The sequence below is a fragment of the Typopeltis vanoorti genome, chromosome 2 (assembly GCF_054136105.1).
Source record: "Typopeltis vanoorti isolate ZY-2024b chromosome 2, IOZ_Tvanoo_1.0, whole genome shotgun sequence".
NCBI classification, from domain to species: Eukaryota; Metazoa; Arthropoda; class Arachnida; order Uropygi; family Thelyphonidae; genus Typopeltis; species Typopeltis vanoorti.
The window spans coordinates 120,752,534-120,772,806 of NC_143550.1; the positions used below are offsets into that span (position 1 = coordinate 120,752,534).

The window sequence follows — 20,273 nt, forward strand, 5'->3', positions numbered from 1 at the left end:
GTGGGATTAACATTTAAAAAGAGAACAAAAGAAACAACTATGAGAGTAAAACTACTGGACAACATGTATTCATGTAAACCAAATGGCTAGCTTTGCTGTAGACGTATGGTTTGTAAAAATAATTGTGTTGATAAAATGAATAGTTTGCAGAGCATTAAAATTAGCTGAAGAGAGTTAATTTAGACATTCTAAACTTCAAGGAAATAATAAACAAAATAGTTTGATTTTAGGTAATTTTTCTTGAATTCCCTATTTGTAATAAGCAACAGATTGCACAAAATTAGTAAGGACAATTAACTGGCGAATTCAAAGAGTCAGTGATGCAAACATATGCAGTACAGATACGAAATCTTATAAGATCAAAAGTAAAGACAAACAAGCACACTCATTAGCTAAACTGAGTAAGCTACAACAGTGTTGTAAATTAGTCAAAAAATATGAAATGACTACCACAAAAATGATCTTTTCTGTACATATATTCTTTATAAGTTTCTAGTCTGAAAACTGTTTCATTTCTCAAAACTCAAGATTTCTTCATCTTGCATACTATCCACTATTACATACTATTACACTATCCAAAGAATAGAATGAACACACAATTTACAGACATAGCATATGACTGGAATAAGATTAGTCATTCTATTCCATCAGATTTAGCTTTAAACTGCTCTCACTCTCTTTCTCTTGGTATATGCCTACATGCATGCATGCAAGTATAAACTATGATAATAGTGGTAACATGCAAGAATGTGTTTATTACACACACACATATGTACATAGCTAGAAAAAACATGACTGAATCTGAAAAATAAATAGTTTATGGTCCAACAATAGCATAATATCGTACTATTCACAGGTATGGAAGATGTGCACTGGATTAAAGTTACTAAATGCATTTATTTATATATATATCTATATATATATATATGATCCACTCATGAAAGGCCATGACTTAAAGCACACTAGTGCCATGAGTGGGCAAGAGGAGGAGGCATCTAATTTGAATTATATGAAATATGATATGAACATATTAATAATAAAATTATTAAGAGAGGTAGAAACACTAGACTAAAGTATTAGAATTATAGTCTAGCATGAGTGAGTATGTTTGGATGGAGCTAGAGTAATTATTTATTTACTTTTTTTTTTTTTTGATGATTCCCACCCCTAGTATTTTCCATTACATGCTGTCGCATGTAATGGAAAATACTAGGGGTCAGAGAGTGCTTGACCTAGGATTTGGCTGTAACAAATATGACCACATTGCCACCAATTGGTGAGGGTGATCATAGGGTCTTGACTTGGGAGGTGGCTAAAGGTGTGGAATTTTCAATTAAGACAAGATACATGTGGAATTATCGGGCTGGAAAGTATGACACGTTTAGGAGTGCGATTGGTTCAGTGCCATGGCATGTACAACTGCAAGGACTAGAAGTTGATAGTGCATGGGAGGCAGTTAAGAAGTGTTTGCATGAAGCAATGGCTGACTGTATACCTAGAGTCCAAATAATAAATCAAGTAGGGGTTAAATGGATGAATAACACCATTAAGCTTGAGCTGCAAAAAAAGAAACAACTATGGAGGGAGTTTAAGGAGAAAGGTGACTGGCAGGCACATGAACGGTATAAAGCGCAGGCCAGAAGGGTAACGAGTGTGGTAAGAAAAGCAAAAAAGGATTACGTAAGAACATTGGCCATGCAGGCTAAAGAGAATCCTAAACAGGTTTTTAGATATGTAGCAAGTAAAAGGAAAAATGTAAGTGGCAGAATGATTTTAAAGAATGCCGATGGTAGGGAGGTAACTGAATCAGTTGATACAGTTGAGTTACTGAGTGAGCACTTTGCAAGTATATATCAACCAGGTGGTGACATTGCAGAAACGAATAAACCAGTAGATTATACAGGAATTGTGGTGAATGAAGTGGAGGTGAGTAGTCTATTGCATAACCTCAATGTCAATACATCCGTGGGATTGGATGGTATACCAGCTCGTGTCATACGAGAAGCAGCTAAAGAATTGTCAGTACCCTTGACCATTTTGTTTAATTTAAGTCTCGGGTCTGGGTTAGTCCTGAGGGGGTGGAAAGAGGGGAAAATAGTTCCACTGCATAAAGGTGGTTCCAAGACTGCTGTTGTAAATTACCGACCGATTAGCATATCAGGAATCATTGTCAAGGTCTTAGAGAAATTAGTCAAGAAAAGAATACAGGATTCGATAGATGAAAATGGGATATTGTATGGGGGACAACATGGTTTTGTTAAGGGTAGATCATGCCTCAGTAACTTGCTCACGTTTTATAACACAGTGATGGCTGAACTGGATAGGGGTAATGGGTTTACAGTGATACTACTGGATCTTGCCAAGGCCTTTGACAGGATGCCACATGGAACCCTAATCAGTAAACTGGAGTTGATGGCGGTGATAGATATAGGGTTGGTGAGATGGATAGCAGGGTGGTTGAAGGAGAGATACCAGAGAGTGGTTTATTCAGGAGTGGAGTCTAAAAGACGGCTTGTGACTAGTGGTGTGCCGCAGGGCTCTGTTTTTGGACCACTGCTTTTCAATTTGTTCATCAATGATATAGGAAAGGATTTGAGAGGAAGTGTTCACTTGTTTGCTGATGATGCAAAGTTGGGTAGAGCAATTGTGAGTGCACAGGATGTCAAAATTTTACAGGATGATTTGGATAGTTTGGAGGACTGGGCTAGGAAAAATGGATGTCAATTTAATGTGGCAAAGTGTAAGGTTATGCAATTTGGAGTGAAAAGAATAGCAGCAGTATATTGCATTGGTGGAACCGTACTCCAGGCGATTGATGAGGCCAGGGATTTGGGAGTGTTGGTGGATAGGGAATTGAAGTTTAGGGGGCACATTGCAAAAGTGACTAAATCAGCTCATCAAATCACTTGGCTTCTGAAAATACTTTAACATGCAGAGACAAACAAGTTGTTGTTCCTCTGTATCGAGCCTTGATAAGACCAAATCTGGAATACTGTGCCCAGTTATGGGCACCAGGGTTTCTTCGTGATGGGGAGGAAGTGGAGAGGATCCAGAGATGAGTGACCAAGAAGATAGCAGGTCTGTGGAATGAACCTTATGAGAATAGGTTGAAGATTTGTGGGTTGCAGAGATTGGACGATAGGCGAAGGAGGGGTGATATGATTGAGACATTCAAATTACTGAAGGGTTTCTATAAGATTGATCCAGAAGATATTTTTGAAAATACGACTGGTGGTGGGAGGACTAGGGGCCATGCATGGAAGTTGGGCAAGAGCGTGGTTGACAAGGGTGTTAGAACTAGGTTTTTTACTTGGAGAGTGGTGAATGAGTGGAATATGCTTCCAGAGTCTGTTGTGGGTGCTACGACTGTGAATGAGTTCAAGGCAAGGTATGATAGATACTGTGTCAATGTCGAATAGTTGTTCTCGGCATGATGTTAGGGCCTCCCTCGATGAGTCTGTCGACTCCTTGGAATTGCCCAGAACAATAATAACAATAATAACAACTATAGGTTGTAAACCTATAGTACTGTGAGTGGGCTAATGACTTATTATTATAGAGACCAAACACAAAACTTTTTCTAGCCGCTTCAGGTTTTCAATAACTGGTCCCACACTGAGCAATGAAATTCGAACCTGTAGCCTATTGGTTGGAGAGCAGACACACTAACCACTCAGAAAACCAGGCCAGCTGGTGCCTGTAAGGTAAATGAGAGCTAATCTGATTTATGTGTATGAAAGTGAATAATTTAAAACTAGGATTGTTTAAGACTACAGGAGAATTTCTCACACTTGTATTAGCCAGTACATTAAATTAAAAACAGTTATGATAGTAAGCAGAGAAAAACATACCTTAAAGTTAAAAACCAAAGCAAAAAATAAATTATGGAGCAAGTCAAATATTTATTTAGGATATTTAATTAAAAAGGATGAAAGATGCAAAAGAAATATTAGATGAAGAATAGAAATAAGAAAATTAACTTTTAACAGAGTAAAACTAGACTAAGAATAATTAAATGCTTTATTTGGTTTACACTTCTCTATGAATAATGAAGACTGATGTTGTGAGGATGGGGTGATAGTCTCACAGCAGGTGACAAGCTGTTTATCACCTAAAGACATTCACAAATATGCACCCGAGTGGAATTCGAAATCCCAGTCTGTTGGTTGGAGAACAACAACATTATCCACTCAATCAACCAGACTGATATGGGTGAGATATGAGTCTTCAAAATAGATTTATTACAGGCAATCTTTGTTTTTGAAAACAATAACATTTTTCAAAAACAAAGGATTGCTTATAGACAGCAAAAGAACAGACCAAGATTTGATTGCATGTAGAGATCCATGATAGCCAACCACTATGATGGAGAAGACAAAGAAACATATTTTAGGTAGCAAGTATTTTTTTATTTATTATTTTTTTTTTGGACTATATATTTTAATGTCAGAAAGAACGTGAAATGTTTTATATTCTGACATTAAAACTTTAAGTTCCTCTTACAGTTACTGTAAATTACTTGTTGCATTTATTTTTTTTTTTATGGGCTTAACGTATAGATGACTTGTTAATGCTGCTATTCTATACATAAATTGTTAATAAATGTTTAAAAAAAAACAAAAAACAGGCTGACCTTTTATAGTTTTTTTTTAAATACATTTAATCATAGGATAAGATAGTACCATTGCATAAGGGTGGCAGTAGAATGGAGGTATCAAACTATAGGACTGTTTGTATTTCTTCAGTAGTTGTTAAAATTTTGTAGAAATTGGTAAGAGTTCATATACAGAATTAGGTAGATGAGGGTAATATTATTTATGCAGGGTCCAGCATGGATTTGTTAAAGGGCACTCTTGTTTTAGCAATCTGATAACTTTTACAATAGAGTAACAAGAGCAATGGATGGGACACACACTGCCATTTTTTTGGATTTTTTCAAAGGCATTTGACAGGGTGCCACATGGCAAGTTGATTTTTAAGTTTCAACAACATATAGGGTTGGATATCAGGATTGAATTGGTGATTGGCTCTCTGGTAGATATGAGAGAGTTGTATATGGGGCAGCAGTATCAGGGAGGTTACAAGTGGAGTTTCACATGAGATGTTCAGTTGTTTGAAGATGATGTGAAGCTTGGGAGGGTTATTAGTAATAGTGCTGATGTTTTGGCTTTTCAAGAGGATTTGAATAGGCTCACCCTTCCAGTCTATTGGAAAGGTGTGGGGATGTCAGCTTAATGCAATTAAATGTAAGGTTTTAAAATTTGGGATCCATAGATGGGATACTTCATACTCACTTGGTGGGGTTATTCTGGAAGAGGTGGAGGAAGCAAGGGATCTTGAAGTGATTGTGGATAGAGATTTGAAGACACTTCAAAGGTTGTGAAGACATCTCAGAGAATTGCTGTGATGTTGAGGACAATGACTGCAAGAGATAAAAGTGTGGTGGTCCCATTGCATTAAGCTCTGATGAGACCACATCTGGATTTCTGTACTCAGATCTGGTCACTGGGATTTGAAGGGGATGAAATGACCTTGGAGAGGGTACAGAGATGGATAACAAACATGATATTAGGACCGTACAATGTTGATTATGAAGACAGACTGAGGGCATGCAGACTACAGAGTTGGTGGACAGAAGACAAATGGGGGATATGATCGAGACATTTAAACTACTGAAGGGTTATTATCATGTTAACAGTGAGAAGATTTTTCATATGGTTGAACATGGACAAGGGGCCATTCCTGAAAGATGCAAAAGGTGAGTGAAAGGATAAGAAGTAAATTTTTTGCATGGAAGGCATTTCCTGAGAGGAGGGGGGTCAACATGCAGACAGTGGATGAGTTTATGGAGTGGTATGATAGACTTTGTATTGACCTCCCACAATGAGTCTTGTGACTCCATGAAGGTGTTAAACTGTGAATGAAATTATTATGTATATTTTGTCCTTCATTCACATTTAACATAACCTATCATATATTAAGCATGACTTGTTTAAAAATTATTTGTTAATCCCTTGCTTAAGAATTATTATTCATGTATTATTCCTGAATTTCATCAGCTATTATTGATTAAATAATTTTAATGTATATTTTACTAGTGATAAATATCACTAGTAAAATATACATTACTAGTGATAAATATCACTAGTAAAATTTTCAGTGATAAATATCATTTATCTTATTTACTTTATTCCTTCAATAATATTATGAGAAATTATATGTATATAATTTAATATACCTTATATATATACTGTAACATATATTTTGTTATTGTTAATTGTAAATGAAATGAAAGAGAAAATTAAGTAACTGTAATATTTTTATTAATGTTTTTCATTACTCAATGTAAAAGTATATCCTTATGTAACGTTAATGCGAATGTTTACGTTTTGTTCGTTGCCATGGAGAGAGAAATAAAATGGAACACGCGTGGGTAGACCGTGAGCTTCGATAACGAGGACAGAAGAGAAAATATATGAGAGTAATATAAAAAAAAGGAAAGAAGGAAGAGTTTTGAAGGGGAAGAAGGAAGGATATAAGCAAGGGGTGAAAGTAAATAAAAAGGACTGAAGGGCAGGGATTCAAGAGAGTAGTGTTTAGAAGTGTGCAGAGATGAAGTGAAAACTTATAGATAGCTGAAGGTAAAGTCAGCAGTGGCATTAATAGGAATTTGGTGCCGTATTTGGATAATTAAAGAACTGGAAGGTTAATGAAGGATTCAGAATAGATCCAGTTAGCTTAGAATTACTACTTATTTCTATATTACTTTTGGGAAGAATTGTGCGGAGGTTAATTTGTTGTGAAGTAGTAAACAAGGATATCAATCTGCCCTAAAGTTGCCATCGAGAATTGTGAAGCGCGACAAATAAATAATTGTCTAGTTATGACCTTGAAGAATTCTTTTAAATGTGTTCCATGGGTGTAATAAATATAATTTGAAGATGTGCTCACATAAAATCTGACGTGCTGAAGATAAATTCCGGTAAGGACAGTCATATTTTATTTGTTTCTGTGTATGAAGATTTGAGTGATAGTTCCATTTCGCTTATTCTAACATTTACTGTGGCATATCGCCGAAGTTAGAAGTTAAAAATAATTTGCCTTGAAATATTATCTACCGTATTTAATGATATAATAAGTGCCTGCTGAGAGTTAAGTATGGAGAATAACTGAGAGATATGGGCAAACTAATTAAATAAGAATTTCTGTTGTATTAATCTGAGTAAGGAATATTGTAATAGAGAAAACTGTGAAACTTGTATGTGAAGATCTTGAAGACTGAATTAATATGAATGATTTGACCTGATGTACTAACTTGATTGTAATGTCTTATTTTAGAAGTGGAATTCATGTATTTATCATATAACCTTATATTAAATGTTTTGTTTTGTTAATTTCAATATTGTGTTTGCCCGATTCTTTTTTTATTGCACTGTTCATAAATACTTTGAATCTTGCGGGAGCCTCAAGTGAAAAGTATTAAATTCGGCCTGAATGAGTAAGGAGACTGCTAATTTAATTGAAAATTGACTCTACTATTTTATATAGACTGATCTAAATATAGGGTGGCGCAGTATAAATATAAATTTCCCTACATTTGGATTAGTGATCAATTAGCAATTAATTGATTTTATTAATAAGAGTACGTTACAATAAAATGTCGGATTCGGAACTACGATATACGTTCCAACAAAGGTCAGGAAATAATAATAATATATCAATGCCTTAATTTTTGATGCATTACCCATGTAGAAAATAAAGATTACAATAAATTCCTATGTCTTCTTCCTTCTTTCATTAACACAAATGCCAAATATGTAATCATCCCTCTTGCTGAGGTTTATGAATAAACCTCATAAACCTCAAATAACTTTATATCCCTTTCTAGTTATCAGGTAAACAAATACAAGAAAATTAGAGAAATGTATGGCAAATGATATACACACGTCTTTTTGATGTCCTGCTTGATGCACAGTCAGACTTTGATGGATTTTTAATCACTGAAGGGAGAATATTTTATCTTAATAAAAGGTAAAATATTCTCTACAGCAGTAGGTAGTGATTTTCTAACAATAATATGTACATTATATTGAAAAATAATGTAGAATTATTAATAAATGTGATTATTCCATCCACATCATTCAATTTTATCATATCATTAATGCAATCGATACTGGTATGACAAATATAGTTTCCAAGTCAGCAATGCACATATAAAGAGGGACAGATAATCTGTAAGACACTATGTGATGACAAACTGTACTTTATAACATGTACACTTCTGGAATGTAGTTTTGCTGTAGGAAAGAACATCCATCATTTTCTTGCTGCAGTTCTAGGATTTTTAAAAACTACGCAGTAAATTCTGATTTCATGCTTTCTTTTCATTTCCCATTTTATTTGAGATATAACCAGAAGTTTTTATTCAAACCTCTAAAATATAATGATAGTTCAATTATCTATAGAAAGTGAATTACACAAAACATATTATCCAAATGTTCCCTTTCCAAAGCCTAAATACATGTTATTACAATTAAAATTATCTGTACTTCAAAACTATTACTGTTTAGCAATTACTGGATGTATAGCAGAAATACAACGTTTCAATATGTTTAAGAATTTCTGAGCTAATATAGAACATATATAATTTTATTAACTTTATTAACACATTGTTAGAAACTTTGCCACTGTAAGTGGCAAAGTTTCTAATAATGTGTTAATAAAATTTATTAAATAAGTTAATAAAATTATATGTGAGCTTTCATATAAAAAGACATACTTTTATAAACTGCCAGAGATGAATTGTACATATGCCAAATGACATATGATTAAAACACATTTGCTTCTGCAGTGCATCCAGAGATCCAACTGTTATAAAAAAAAATAAAGGTGCTCAATTTTAGTAGCCTCTTATATTTAGTAGGTAACTGTACATAAAAAGGCCTCACCTACTCCTTATAAGGGAATAAAAGGCATTAGCTGAGCTGTACATAATTTATGTTTTTAATTTTCTTTCTATTTTATACTTTATTTACTTCCAACATTTAAATAATTTTATATCTTTTATATTTTTATAATTTTGTATTTTATAATTTTATACCTTAAAGTAGAATGAGTACTAATAAAACACAGAGAGAGTTTATATATTTAAGAACAAAAATGTTTTTTTTTTATTATTAAATTAAGATATGTGAATGATATGTTAAATTAAAAGTGAATGATATGTATAATTAATATATGATGATAAATTACAGAAATCTCTTACAAAATGTTAAAAATAAACCTAATATAAGAAAATCAAATTCCTTTTCAGCATTTCATAATTTCCATGAATGTTTCTTGAACTTTCTTAAAGGATGAAATTTATTAACTGGATCAGGGATATAGTATTTATCCCAAAATTCAGCATAAGGAGCTCGATGTTTCCAAGGTTTAAAATGTCCATCCCAGTGAAGAAGCTTGGCTTTTTTCAGATAAGCTTGGGAATATCTAGATCCAGCCATTACTCCTACAACATTCATAATAAAATAAATAAGTAAAAACTCAAAACAAAATGGAAGCTTTGAATACTAAATCCCAGATAATTTTGTTTTAATATACAGAATCAGAACAAAAAATAAATGTACACAGAACAAAATATAAGTTTAAAAAGAATCTCACATTTCCAATACACAATTATCAATATATAGTAATTTCTAAAATATTTATTCAATTTATAATTTCATAATAAATCATAACATTTTGCTGATACAGTTATCAGTAAGGAATATAACTTTGTATACAATATTTTATAATTACACGCAGCCATTCAAGGAGGCAAATAATAATAATTAAATGAAACATTACTATTCTTTAATGGACAAAAGTGAACGCTTTCATACAGTGTTCACTTTGTCCATTGATAAAAGATGAGTCCATTCATAAAAGCATGAATACTGATAAGCAGTATTCATGCTTTTATAGACTCAGTTACTGTTTTCAGTTAAATAATGTTAATTAAAATTATGCTATGTTTCAATCTTTATATCATGTAAGCTACACTATGTCTAGGAACAATAAACCTGCATAGCATGACCTCTTGTAGTATAATAAAAAAATAAATAAATAAAATAAAAATAAATGCTGGCCCAAATCAGAATTTTTTTTTTTTTTCGTTCTGTTATTATCACTTGGAATTAGTCCTTTCACTTTATATTACCAAAACCACGATGGCCTAGAGTCCTTTTCCCATAGGTAAGTCCTTTTGGGTTATCATGCCTGAAGTCTTATTATTTCAGGCATGATGGAAAAAAGAAGTTTGTGCAGACATACTGAAGGAGAGAGGAAAAAAAAAAATGGAATGCTTGTTGACATGTCATTAATCACATAAATCTGTCCAAACAAAAGTAGCCAACTGCTGATGCAATCTTCAATAGTTTTTATTTACTGTGGCACGTGTTATTCTATAGTTATGGAAACTCCACAGGTTTCACTATATAAAAAATTTCAATAGTTTTGTTTGGAAAGTTGGATATGATTGTCAATTTTGCATTATTATAGTTTGGTACATTGGACAATCTGAATGAGTGAGTTGCTTTAAGAGACAGATTAAATCTTAGAAATTTTAAGGGACCATCATTATTTAGATTTAGTTTTGTTCAGTGAGAGTCTCACATGAATTGCGTGCCGTTCTGATCAGTCCTATGGAATCTTCAGAGAACGATTAGAAAGGCTTGCTTTCTCAAGGTGTATAAAAAATATGACTTTTGTGCTCTTCTTTTCTGATTTCAGATATTCTGGAAATGTTGCAAGTACATTTAATTTGGTATACTACTGGATGTGGCGGGGGGGAGGTTAAAGGTTATGTTGAACAAATGCTTTTATTTTATAGGGAGTTTAAAGGCAGCTTTCATATTTCTGTAAATATTTGCATATTTTTCTGATAGACCTTTAATATAGGCAATAGTGTAGCCTTTCCTGTAACAATGGCTGTTCCAGTGTGCTTTTTTTTTGTTGATGTTAAGAATTTTTTAAATTCTTCTTATTATATCAGTTTTTTTTAACTAAAAAAAAAAAAAGAGAGAACCCTGTTTTGAGTTCTTCTTCATTAGAGCAAATCAACATACCAGCAAGCCCGAACACATTCTTCAGCCATTTAAAGAAATGACATATAATTTACAATATAAATAAAACTACCTTTCTTAGATACATTTATAACTCATATACCAGCAGATATGTTATTATTATGTGCGACACCTCCAGGGAGTCCAAAGACTCATCGAGGGAGAGTGTGCCAACCGCATGGAATGATTGAACCCCTTATAACTACTAACCACGCTCAAACTTGCTTAACTTTTTTGCTGAGCCATTAGTAGCAGAGGCTCTACCAATCGACCAATCTTTGCTGGAAGGTTTATAATAAACTTGAAGTGACAAAGAGTCCAATGGATGGCAAACATAACCAAAAAAGGTAGGGAGAGCTAAGTTTTTCTATTTCTGTCATGAACTATATGTGACTGTGTGGTATCCTGATACTAATACATACACAGCAGTTAACTACAAGTTCACAAAAAGAGTCAAAAACAAAACCATACTGAAAGAGAATCCACACCAGCAGTAATTTATTAATTGAGCATTGTTTAAATATCATTTAAATATCTTAACATAATTTTGTTTATGGAAAATATTATTGTTAGTTTAAGTAATTTAAATTAAAACTAAATGAAAGATGTATAATATATTGTTATGGTGATAAAATATTTCTTAAAATGATATTTTACTTTAACAAATTTAAGAAATTTTACTTTGACTAGCAAGGTTGTTAAGCCGAACCGTGCCTTCTGGCTATGTTAACGATGGAAACAGCTTATCATTCAGCAACATGAAGAATCGGCAAGATATACATACCTCCTACAGCATTAGAATTAAAATAACTGTAGATGTTTTCTTTTATACCGGTGCAAAGAAATAATCAAGTGGAAAAGAAACTTCACCATACCGCAAATAAAAGTATCCAGTTCACCATTACTGAAAAAACTTCTATTTGCTGTTGATGATACCTACAGCTATTGTGATGAGATTTCAAGCAGTCACAACTGAGGAAATACAGCATATGCACAACTGTCATATGAAAACAAAAGCTAATGGACATGAGAGAGAAAAAAAAAGAGAAGGTGTGTGTGTGTGTGTGTGTGTGTGTATATATATATATATATATATAGAGAGAGAGAGAGAGAGATGCAAAAAAATGGAATAGACAGAAGAATATAAGGGAGAGTTCAAAATAATTCCCTTTAAGAAATAAAGAAAAATATAACAAAGGAATAGTTGTATTTTGTTGATTCCTTATTTGTTCAAGTTCCTATCGAGAAGTTTATGTATCTTCATTGTAATTTTTTGGGTTTTTTGAGTGAAGTTTGGATGGAAAGCTATTCTTTGTTTGTGGAACTGACAGTGTGAAAATAACTGGAATGTTCCATATAGCTGTTGTTTGTTTCAATGCTGGATAGTTGTATTTTATGAAGAAAACTATTGATGTTTTTGGTACTTGGTTTAAGTTATAACTAAATATGCTTGAAGTAAGGCATGTGTTGAATACAGGTATGAGTTGTCATTTTCTTGTGTGATTGTTTGCAAGAAAATTTGTTGCTGTTTCTCTCAATGATCTTAAAGATCGATGAGAAACTTTTGTTTTGATTTTCCAGAGAAAGATTGCTAAGTTTTCTGTGAATATCTGCATGAATCTCTGACCAAAATATGTTAACTTCTGCTTCTGAAGATATCTTGTATTTAATGCCAGAAGATACAATAGTTTAAGTTCATGAATGTGTGTGTGAATGAGTATCATTATTGTTTTCATACACACACACACTTTGTTAATAAAATATATAAAAAGAAAAATTTATTTTTCTTTTTATATATTTTATATATAGTGGTTAGTGGATATGCTAACCACTCGGCCAACCACACTGGCCACGTTATTATTATTATGTGATACCTCCAGGGAGTTCGAAGACTCATCGAAGGAGGGCACTTACTCCACGACTCTCGTCTCCACCAGCAAATCCACCAACTACACCAATGCTATCTACTGCTCACCACCACTAATATTTTCATAGACAATCACAAACATCCATGTCCATGGCAGGATTCGAACCCGCAGCTTTTTGGCTGGAGAGCAGATACACTAACCACTCGGCCAACTAGGCCGGCTGTGGATACTATTTTGGAAGAAAGAATTTTAATGAAAACTGGTAGTTAACTAATTCAGTTTGCGAATTAATAATAGATTTATATATAAATGAAACAGAATGAAACAAAATCCTGTAAAACTATCAAACATGGAAAATTAAAATTTGAAATTCAACCAGAAAATTGCACATGCATATAATTTCCTAAAGAAGTGTTTAACTATCTGAAACATTTTCAGTATATTCCGTGGGTATATTCAGTATATACACTCCTTTCTTGACCGCATAAAGCCATACATACATATATATAAACCCAGATATTTAAAATAAAATAAACTGCAAAGTCAAGGATAACTGCTAATGCACTATGTAGCAGAAAAAGGTTGAAGATTACCTCTGCTTATAACAGATAGAGCACTTTGTAATAAAGTCCACTGCTCTGTAAAATGAAGGGAATAAAACACATCATGACATAATTTCATGTGCAAACTAATGTTTGCATATACCTGAGTAAACTATAATTGAAAACGAGAATATAATTATTTCTTTGGCACAATGTATTATACCAGTGCTTCTCAAACTTGTGGATGTAAAAGCCCCTTTGGAAAAATTAAAATATTTCACATCCCCATAGAAAAAAAAATTGTAATACAGACATATTATTATAATATTTATTGTATTTATATTCAATATAAAACATACACAGCGAATATTGCAAAAATCAAATGAAAATATTACATTTTTAGCATCTTACAATACACATTTGACATGGTACACTTAATCTTAAAACATTTTAAATTTGTTTTCATTATTTCACAGCCCCCCCCCCCCCCACTCAACAAAACTGATGGTCTCTCCAAGGGGGGGGGGGCTGCAGCCCACAGTTTGGGAAGCAGTGTACTATACAACTTAGTGTAGAAATGTTAAATGAAATTTTATCCCTCTTATGTTGCCAATTTCATCACACACACACACACACACACACACACACACACATATATATATACACACACACACACACACACACACATTATTACTATTATTATTAAGAAAAAGACTTCCAAAGAGTCAGGGACTCATTGAGGGAGGCCGCATACTACAAGCACCAGCTCTCATAATTGTTCTTGAATTCATTCACACTACTTGCACACACAACATCAAATGGCAATCCATTTCAATCATATACTAAAAGAAAAATCTAGCTCTTATCCCTTTCTGGACGGCATTCATTTTTAGCTTCCAAGGATGCCCTCTCGTCCTTTCCCACTCTCCATAAAATGAAAAATTCCATCAACTAAAATCCTGTGTGATCCCTGCAGAAGTTTATAAGTGTCAATCATATCATCCCCTTTCTCCTGTTTATTAACTTTTTATAAAAGAGTGACAGCTGAGCTGGATAAAGGAAATGGCTACATGATGATGCTGCTTAGATTTTGCAAAAGGCATTTGACAGAATACTACACGGAACTCTGTTACGCAAATTAGAACAACTGGGGACGGATGTGACACTAGTTATATGGATAAAAGGGTGGCTACTTAACAGATCAGTTCTTATTCCTCTTTATAAGGTCTTGATATCCACATCTGGATCACTATGCTCAAGTCTGGTCTCCTGGGTTTCTTTGGGATGAGGAAGCGGTGAAGAAGATTCAGAGGCAAGCGCCCAAGATGGTGAGGGGTTTGTGTAATGTTTTCTATGAGGATAGATTGAGGGTGTGTGGATTGCATAAGTTGGCTGATTGGAGGAAAAGACAGAATATAGAAAAATTTAAGTTACTTGAACAGTTTTATAGGATTAATGGATAGAAAATGTTTCAACACTTGACTAGATGGGGCAAAAGAAGAGGTCAATCCAGTAAGTTGAATAAAGGTAATTAATAAGGATGTGAGGACTAGATTTGATGACTACAGAGTTGTGAATGAATAGAATGGGTTGCCAGAGTCAGTTGTGCTTTGTTAAGTTCAAGGAGAGATATAATAGACTGTATGGATAGTTTAGGTCATCTGCAATTAGTCTTTGGATCCCATGGAGGTGCCTGTATAATAATCACCATCATAAAATTCCTGACATGTACCCTCAAGGGGATTACAGAATATGATAGTACTACATGAAAAATTTACATAATTACTAACTTCCTATCTACAATTTCCTCCAAATCAGTCTATTACTTGTCAAGAACTCCAATATTATCATTATCAGATCTTATATTTGGGTTACGGCAGATGACGGAAAAGTATCGAGAGAAACAACGGGAAACTACGATAGAGTGCCAAGACAAGAAGTCTGGAGGTGTCTGAAGGAGAAGAAGGTTCCACAGAAATATGTCAGGTTGGTGCAGGAAATGTACAGAAATCTGAAGACAAGTGTTCAGACCTGTCTGAGACAGACAGAAAGTTAGAAAGTTTTCAAGTAACAGTTGGCTTGCATCAAGGGTCAGCATTAAGTCCATTTCTGTCTAATATTGTGATGGAGGTGGTAACAGAGGAGGTGAGAGAAGATGCACCTTGGACAATGTTATATGCAGATGACATCTTGCGGTGTGCAGTTCAAGAGAAGATGCGGGAACTAAACTGGACAGATGGAGAAAAGTACTGGAAGAGAGAGGTATGAGACTGAGCAGAAGTAAGAGTACATGTGTTGCACAGTGGGCAGGAGACATATCTGGAGTTGGAAGGAAATGTCATCAGGAAGGTGAGAGACTTTAGATACTTAGGTTAAACAGTGTAAGAAGATGGAGGAGCTGAGAAGGAAGTGGGATGCAGGATACAAGCGGGTTGGAGGAACTGGAGGGAGATGGCTGGAGTGTTATGCGATAAGAGGATGCCGATCAATCTGAAAGGCAAAATTTATAGGACAGTAGTGAGGCCAGCTATGACATATGCTATAGAAACTATGGCCCTGAGGAAAAATAACATCAGCAGAATGGAAGTAGCAGAGATGAGAATGCTTAGGTGGATGTGCAGTGTGACCAGAAAGGATCGTCTGAGAAATGACTATGTCAGGGGAACAGTTAAATATACGAACTTAGGAGCGAAAATACAGGAGGCAAGGTTGAGATGGTTTGGTCAGGTGATGAGGAGGCAGGACAAATATGTGGGAAGAAGGGTCATGCAGATGGATGTGCAAGGAAGGAGGAAGCGTGGGTGACCAAAGAAGAGATGGAGGGAGCTGGTAGCAGAGGACTTGAGGTGAAGAACTTGGATGTGGTGACAGCCCAAGACAGGAAGGTGTGGAGGAGACTCATTATCAACAGTGACCCCACTTAAGTGGGAGAAGCTGCAGAAGAAGCAGAGAAGATATTTCTTTCGTCTAAGACACATTGTAATTTGAATGTATCAATCCACCAATATCTTGATCTTCCTCTGGGTCATTTTCCTGCCAATCTGGCAGAGAACACTTGTTTTGCTAATCTTTCCTCACCCATTCTGTTTAAGTGGCCATACCACCTGAGATTAGCTCTGCTAACGCATTCCCTGATGATGACAACGTCAAATTCTTTCCTAATTTCCTCGTTTTTAATATGATATTGCCATTGATGCCATTTGCTCATGCCTCTAATCTTTCTCGGGACTCTCATATCTGCGGTCTCTAGTCTTTGATCAAGTGTTTCACTTCTGATCCAGCTCTCAGATCCATAAGTTAAAACTGGTTTGAACACTATCTTGTACAGCTAATTTAGTGTTCAGACTAATTTTTCTCTTATTCCATATGAATTTATTCAATTGACTTCCTACCATACCAGCATTGTTGATTTTGTTGTCTATTTCCATATTTAATTTACCATCTTCACTAAAAATTGTGCCTAAGTAGCTGAAATGTTTTACTTGTTCCACAGGTTGCCTGTTAACACAGTTGACATTTTCAACAATTCTACCTATTTTCATTGTCTTTGTCTTTTTAATACTGACCTTCATACCATATCTATTACAACAGTTATTCAATTTAGTCAGAGAATCTTGCAGACTTGTAGCAGATTTATTTAGAAGTATAACATCGTCTGCATAAAGCAAAGAGCTGACATTAACATCTCCAAATCTGATATCATGTTTAATACCACTTTCTTTCATAATGTGATCCATAGAGATAATGAATAACAGAGGGGATAATGTACATCCTTCTCTCACACCAGATTTAACATTAAGCCATCATCCTGTACATCCTTCAATTCTAACTGCCGAATTACAACTCAAATACAGACTAAGTATTGCTTGATATAATGCCCCATTGACACCATATAACTGTAGCATATTGAATAGCTTCTCTCTTGGCACCTTGTCATATGCCTTTTCCAGATCGACAAAACTTAAATACAGATGTTTGTTATATTCCCATGCTTTCTCGACTATTTGTCGTAAAGTGAAGATCTGATTCCGACAACCTCTATTTGGCCTGAATCCAGCTTGTTCTTCACAAAGCTTTTCTTCCACAATTCTTCTCAACCGTTTCTCAAGTATATTTGCATAGATCTTGCCAGGAAGACACAATAGGGAAATACCTCTGTAATTCTCACATTCAGTTATATTTCCCTTTTTATATACGGGCACTATTAGAGCTCTACTCTAATCATTGGGAATTCGTCCCTCTGTCCAGGCTTTCTGAACAATGCAGTGCAGCCACTGCAAGATTTTTATACCACCATACTTCAGCATTTCTGGTCGAATATCATCTACTCCTGCTGCCTTTCCACATTTCAAGCCTTTGATGGCTTTTTCTACTTCAAGTATGGATATGTATTCCTGACTGCATGCCTGGTCAGTGTTTTTTTTATCACTGTGCTGTCATCGCTGCTTGTTTCATTTAGCAGTTTTTCAAAGTAATTACTCCATACTTCAAGGATATCTTTTTTTCCTATTTTCATGTCACCTTTATCATCTCTAACTCTTTTTACAGTACTCTTTCTTCCATTTCTAAGCTTCTTCAACAACCTCCAGAATATCTTATTACCTTCTTGATATTTATTTTCTATGTTCTTGCCAAAGTCCTCCCATGACTTTTGTTTAGCTAGTTTTACACAGTGTTTAGCTTTCTTACATTTGTCTCTGTATTCTCTAAGAGCACAAGCTGACTTATCTGCCAGGAACTTTTAATATGCCTTCTTCTTTTCCTTCACTGCCTCTTTACACCATGCAGTTCTGATTTGTCTATCCTTGCAGACAACCTCACCACATGCCTCTCTGGCTGAATCAATCAATTGTTTCTTCGAAGCTTGCCACTGAATCTCTAAAGTTTGGTTCCTGTTCTCAAACTCTTTCATTTTTCTTCAATAATCTTTGTGTATTTTAGTCAACTGTTCACATCTGAGAGCTGCTCAACTTTTATTCACTATAAAACTTTCTTACATGTTATTCTTTTCAATATGAAATTCAATTTTATCCTGCTCAAGACTAACTAGTGATCACTTCCAATTTCAAATCCTCTGTACACTCTGGTGTCCTGCACAAGGGAGAAAACATCACTATCAACAATAACACAGTCAATGAGACTTTTCTTATTTCTTGCCTCTTCTCTCCATGTGAATTTGTGCACATTTTTATGTTGGAACATGGTGTTGGTAATATCCAGTCCATGTCCTGAGCAGAAATCCAACAAATATTTGCCATTATTATTAGCTTTGCTCTTTTCTCCAAATTTTCCCAAAATATTTTGGTATGTCTCACAATCATTTCCTGCTCTGCTATTCAGATCCCCAACAAGGACCAACTTTTCCTTTTTCTTTTCATTGTGTCAGTTGCTTTTTCTAAAGTATCAAAAAATTCCTCCACTTCTACCTTAGTAGAACCTTCTGTGAGACCATAGGCATAAATAAATCTCATTGTCCAGTTTCCCATTCTCATATTTGTCCACATCACTCTACATGACACTGCCTGCCATTCAAGAATATTAGCCTCGTACTTTGCGTTGAATACTATGACTACTCCTTCTTTTCCTTGATTATCATTGCCTGAATATAACATTTTGTATTTATTGCTCGGAAAGATCTCACATTTAAATAATGAATTTCATTATTTAAATGAAATAATGAAATGAATGAATGAAAAATCATGAATTCCTTCTATAAACATAAAGACATTCATAAATATACTTGGGCAGCAAGAGGATGGAAATCAATATTAGATTACTTCATATTAAATCAAAAGACATCAAAATTTTCACTAGATGTTAGAGTTCACAGAGGATATGAAATAAGCAGTGACCACTTCCTTGTTAAAATAAAATTAAGATTACCACCTAAATGGCTACAAGTAACAAGAACAGAAAGAAAAATTGAAACATTTGTTTATAAAATTAGACTATTGAATGACACAAATGTACAATGGCTATATGAACAAAGAATTAACCAGTATCTAGATAAAATAAAGCAAAATGATTAAATAGAAATAGAATGGCTTAATATAAAAACGATACTAAATGCAGCAGCAAATGAAAGCTTAGGAAAGACCAAAAAATTCAATAAAAGAAAAAAATTGAAGATCTGGGATGATACAAACAAAGAAATAATCAAAAAGAAAAAAGAAGCCTATCACAAATGGTTAAGCAGTAAAAGATTAGAAGATGAAATAGAATATAAAAGAATAAGAGCCATAGCTAAAAGAGAAGTCAGAAAAAGACAGAGAATCATGGAATAAATTTGTTTCTAATTTAAAACATGATTTATATAAAATAAGACCCAATGTATATAAGATTTTGAAACACCTAAATGCAGATACGAAAGAAAACATAAAATTAAACACTGAATTGAAATTAGAAGAATTTCTAAATTACTACACAGAACTGTGGACAGACAAATATTTTAAAAAAGACAACTGGCAAACAATTAACGAAAATGAAAAGGAAATAACTGAAGAAGAATTAGAAATCAGCCTGAAAGAAACAAGAAACGGAAAATCACCTGGAGAAGATAAGCTAGGTTCAGAACTATATAAATATGCAGGAACAAGATTCAAAGGAAGACTCTTATTATTTTTAAATAAAATTTACTCAACTGGTATCCCCCCAATAGAATGGAAAAAAGCAATTGTGATTCCTATCTTTAAGAAAGGTAATAGAGATGACCCTAAAAACTATAGGAGGTATCAGTATACTAAATTCATATTACAAAATAT

General features: G+C 34.1%; 1 protein-coding gene across 2 annotated transcripts in view; it reads right to left on the reverse strand.

Moving 5' to 3' along the window:
• Nucleotides 1–9,207: 9,207 nt before the first annotated feature.
• The window catches only part of LOC150109388 (glycosyltransferase 8 domain-containing protein 1-like), a 159,737-nt gene continuing 148,671 nt past the window's right edge, over nt 9,208–20,273 (reverse strand). For both annotated transcript variants that reach the window (XM_090407807.1, XM_090407811.1), the window contains exon 9: nt 9,208–9,508. In XM_090407807.1, coding sequence (XP_090263933.1) covers nt 9,318–9,508 — 191 coding nt within the window. In that variant the 3' untranslated portion in view covers nt 9,208–9,317. The remainder of the gene's footprint in view (nt 9,509–20,273) is intronic.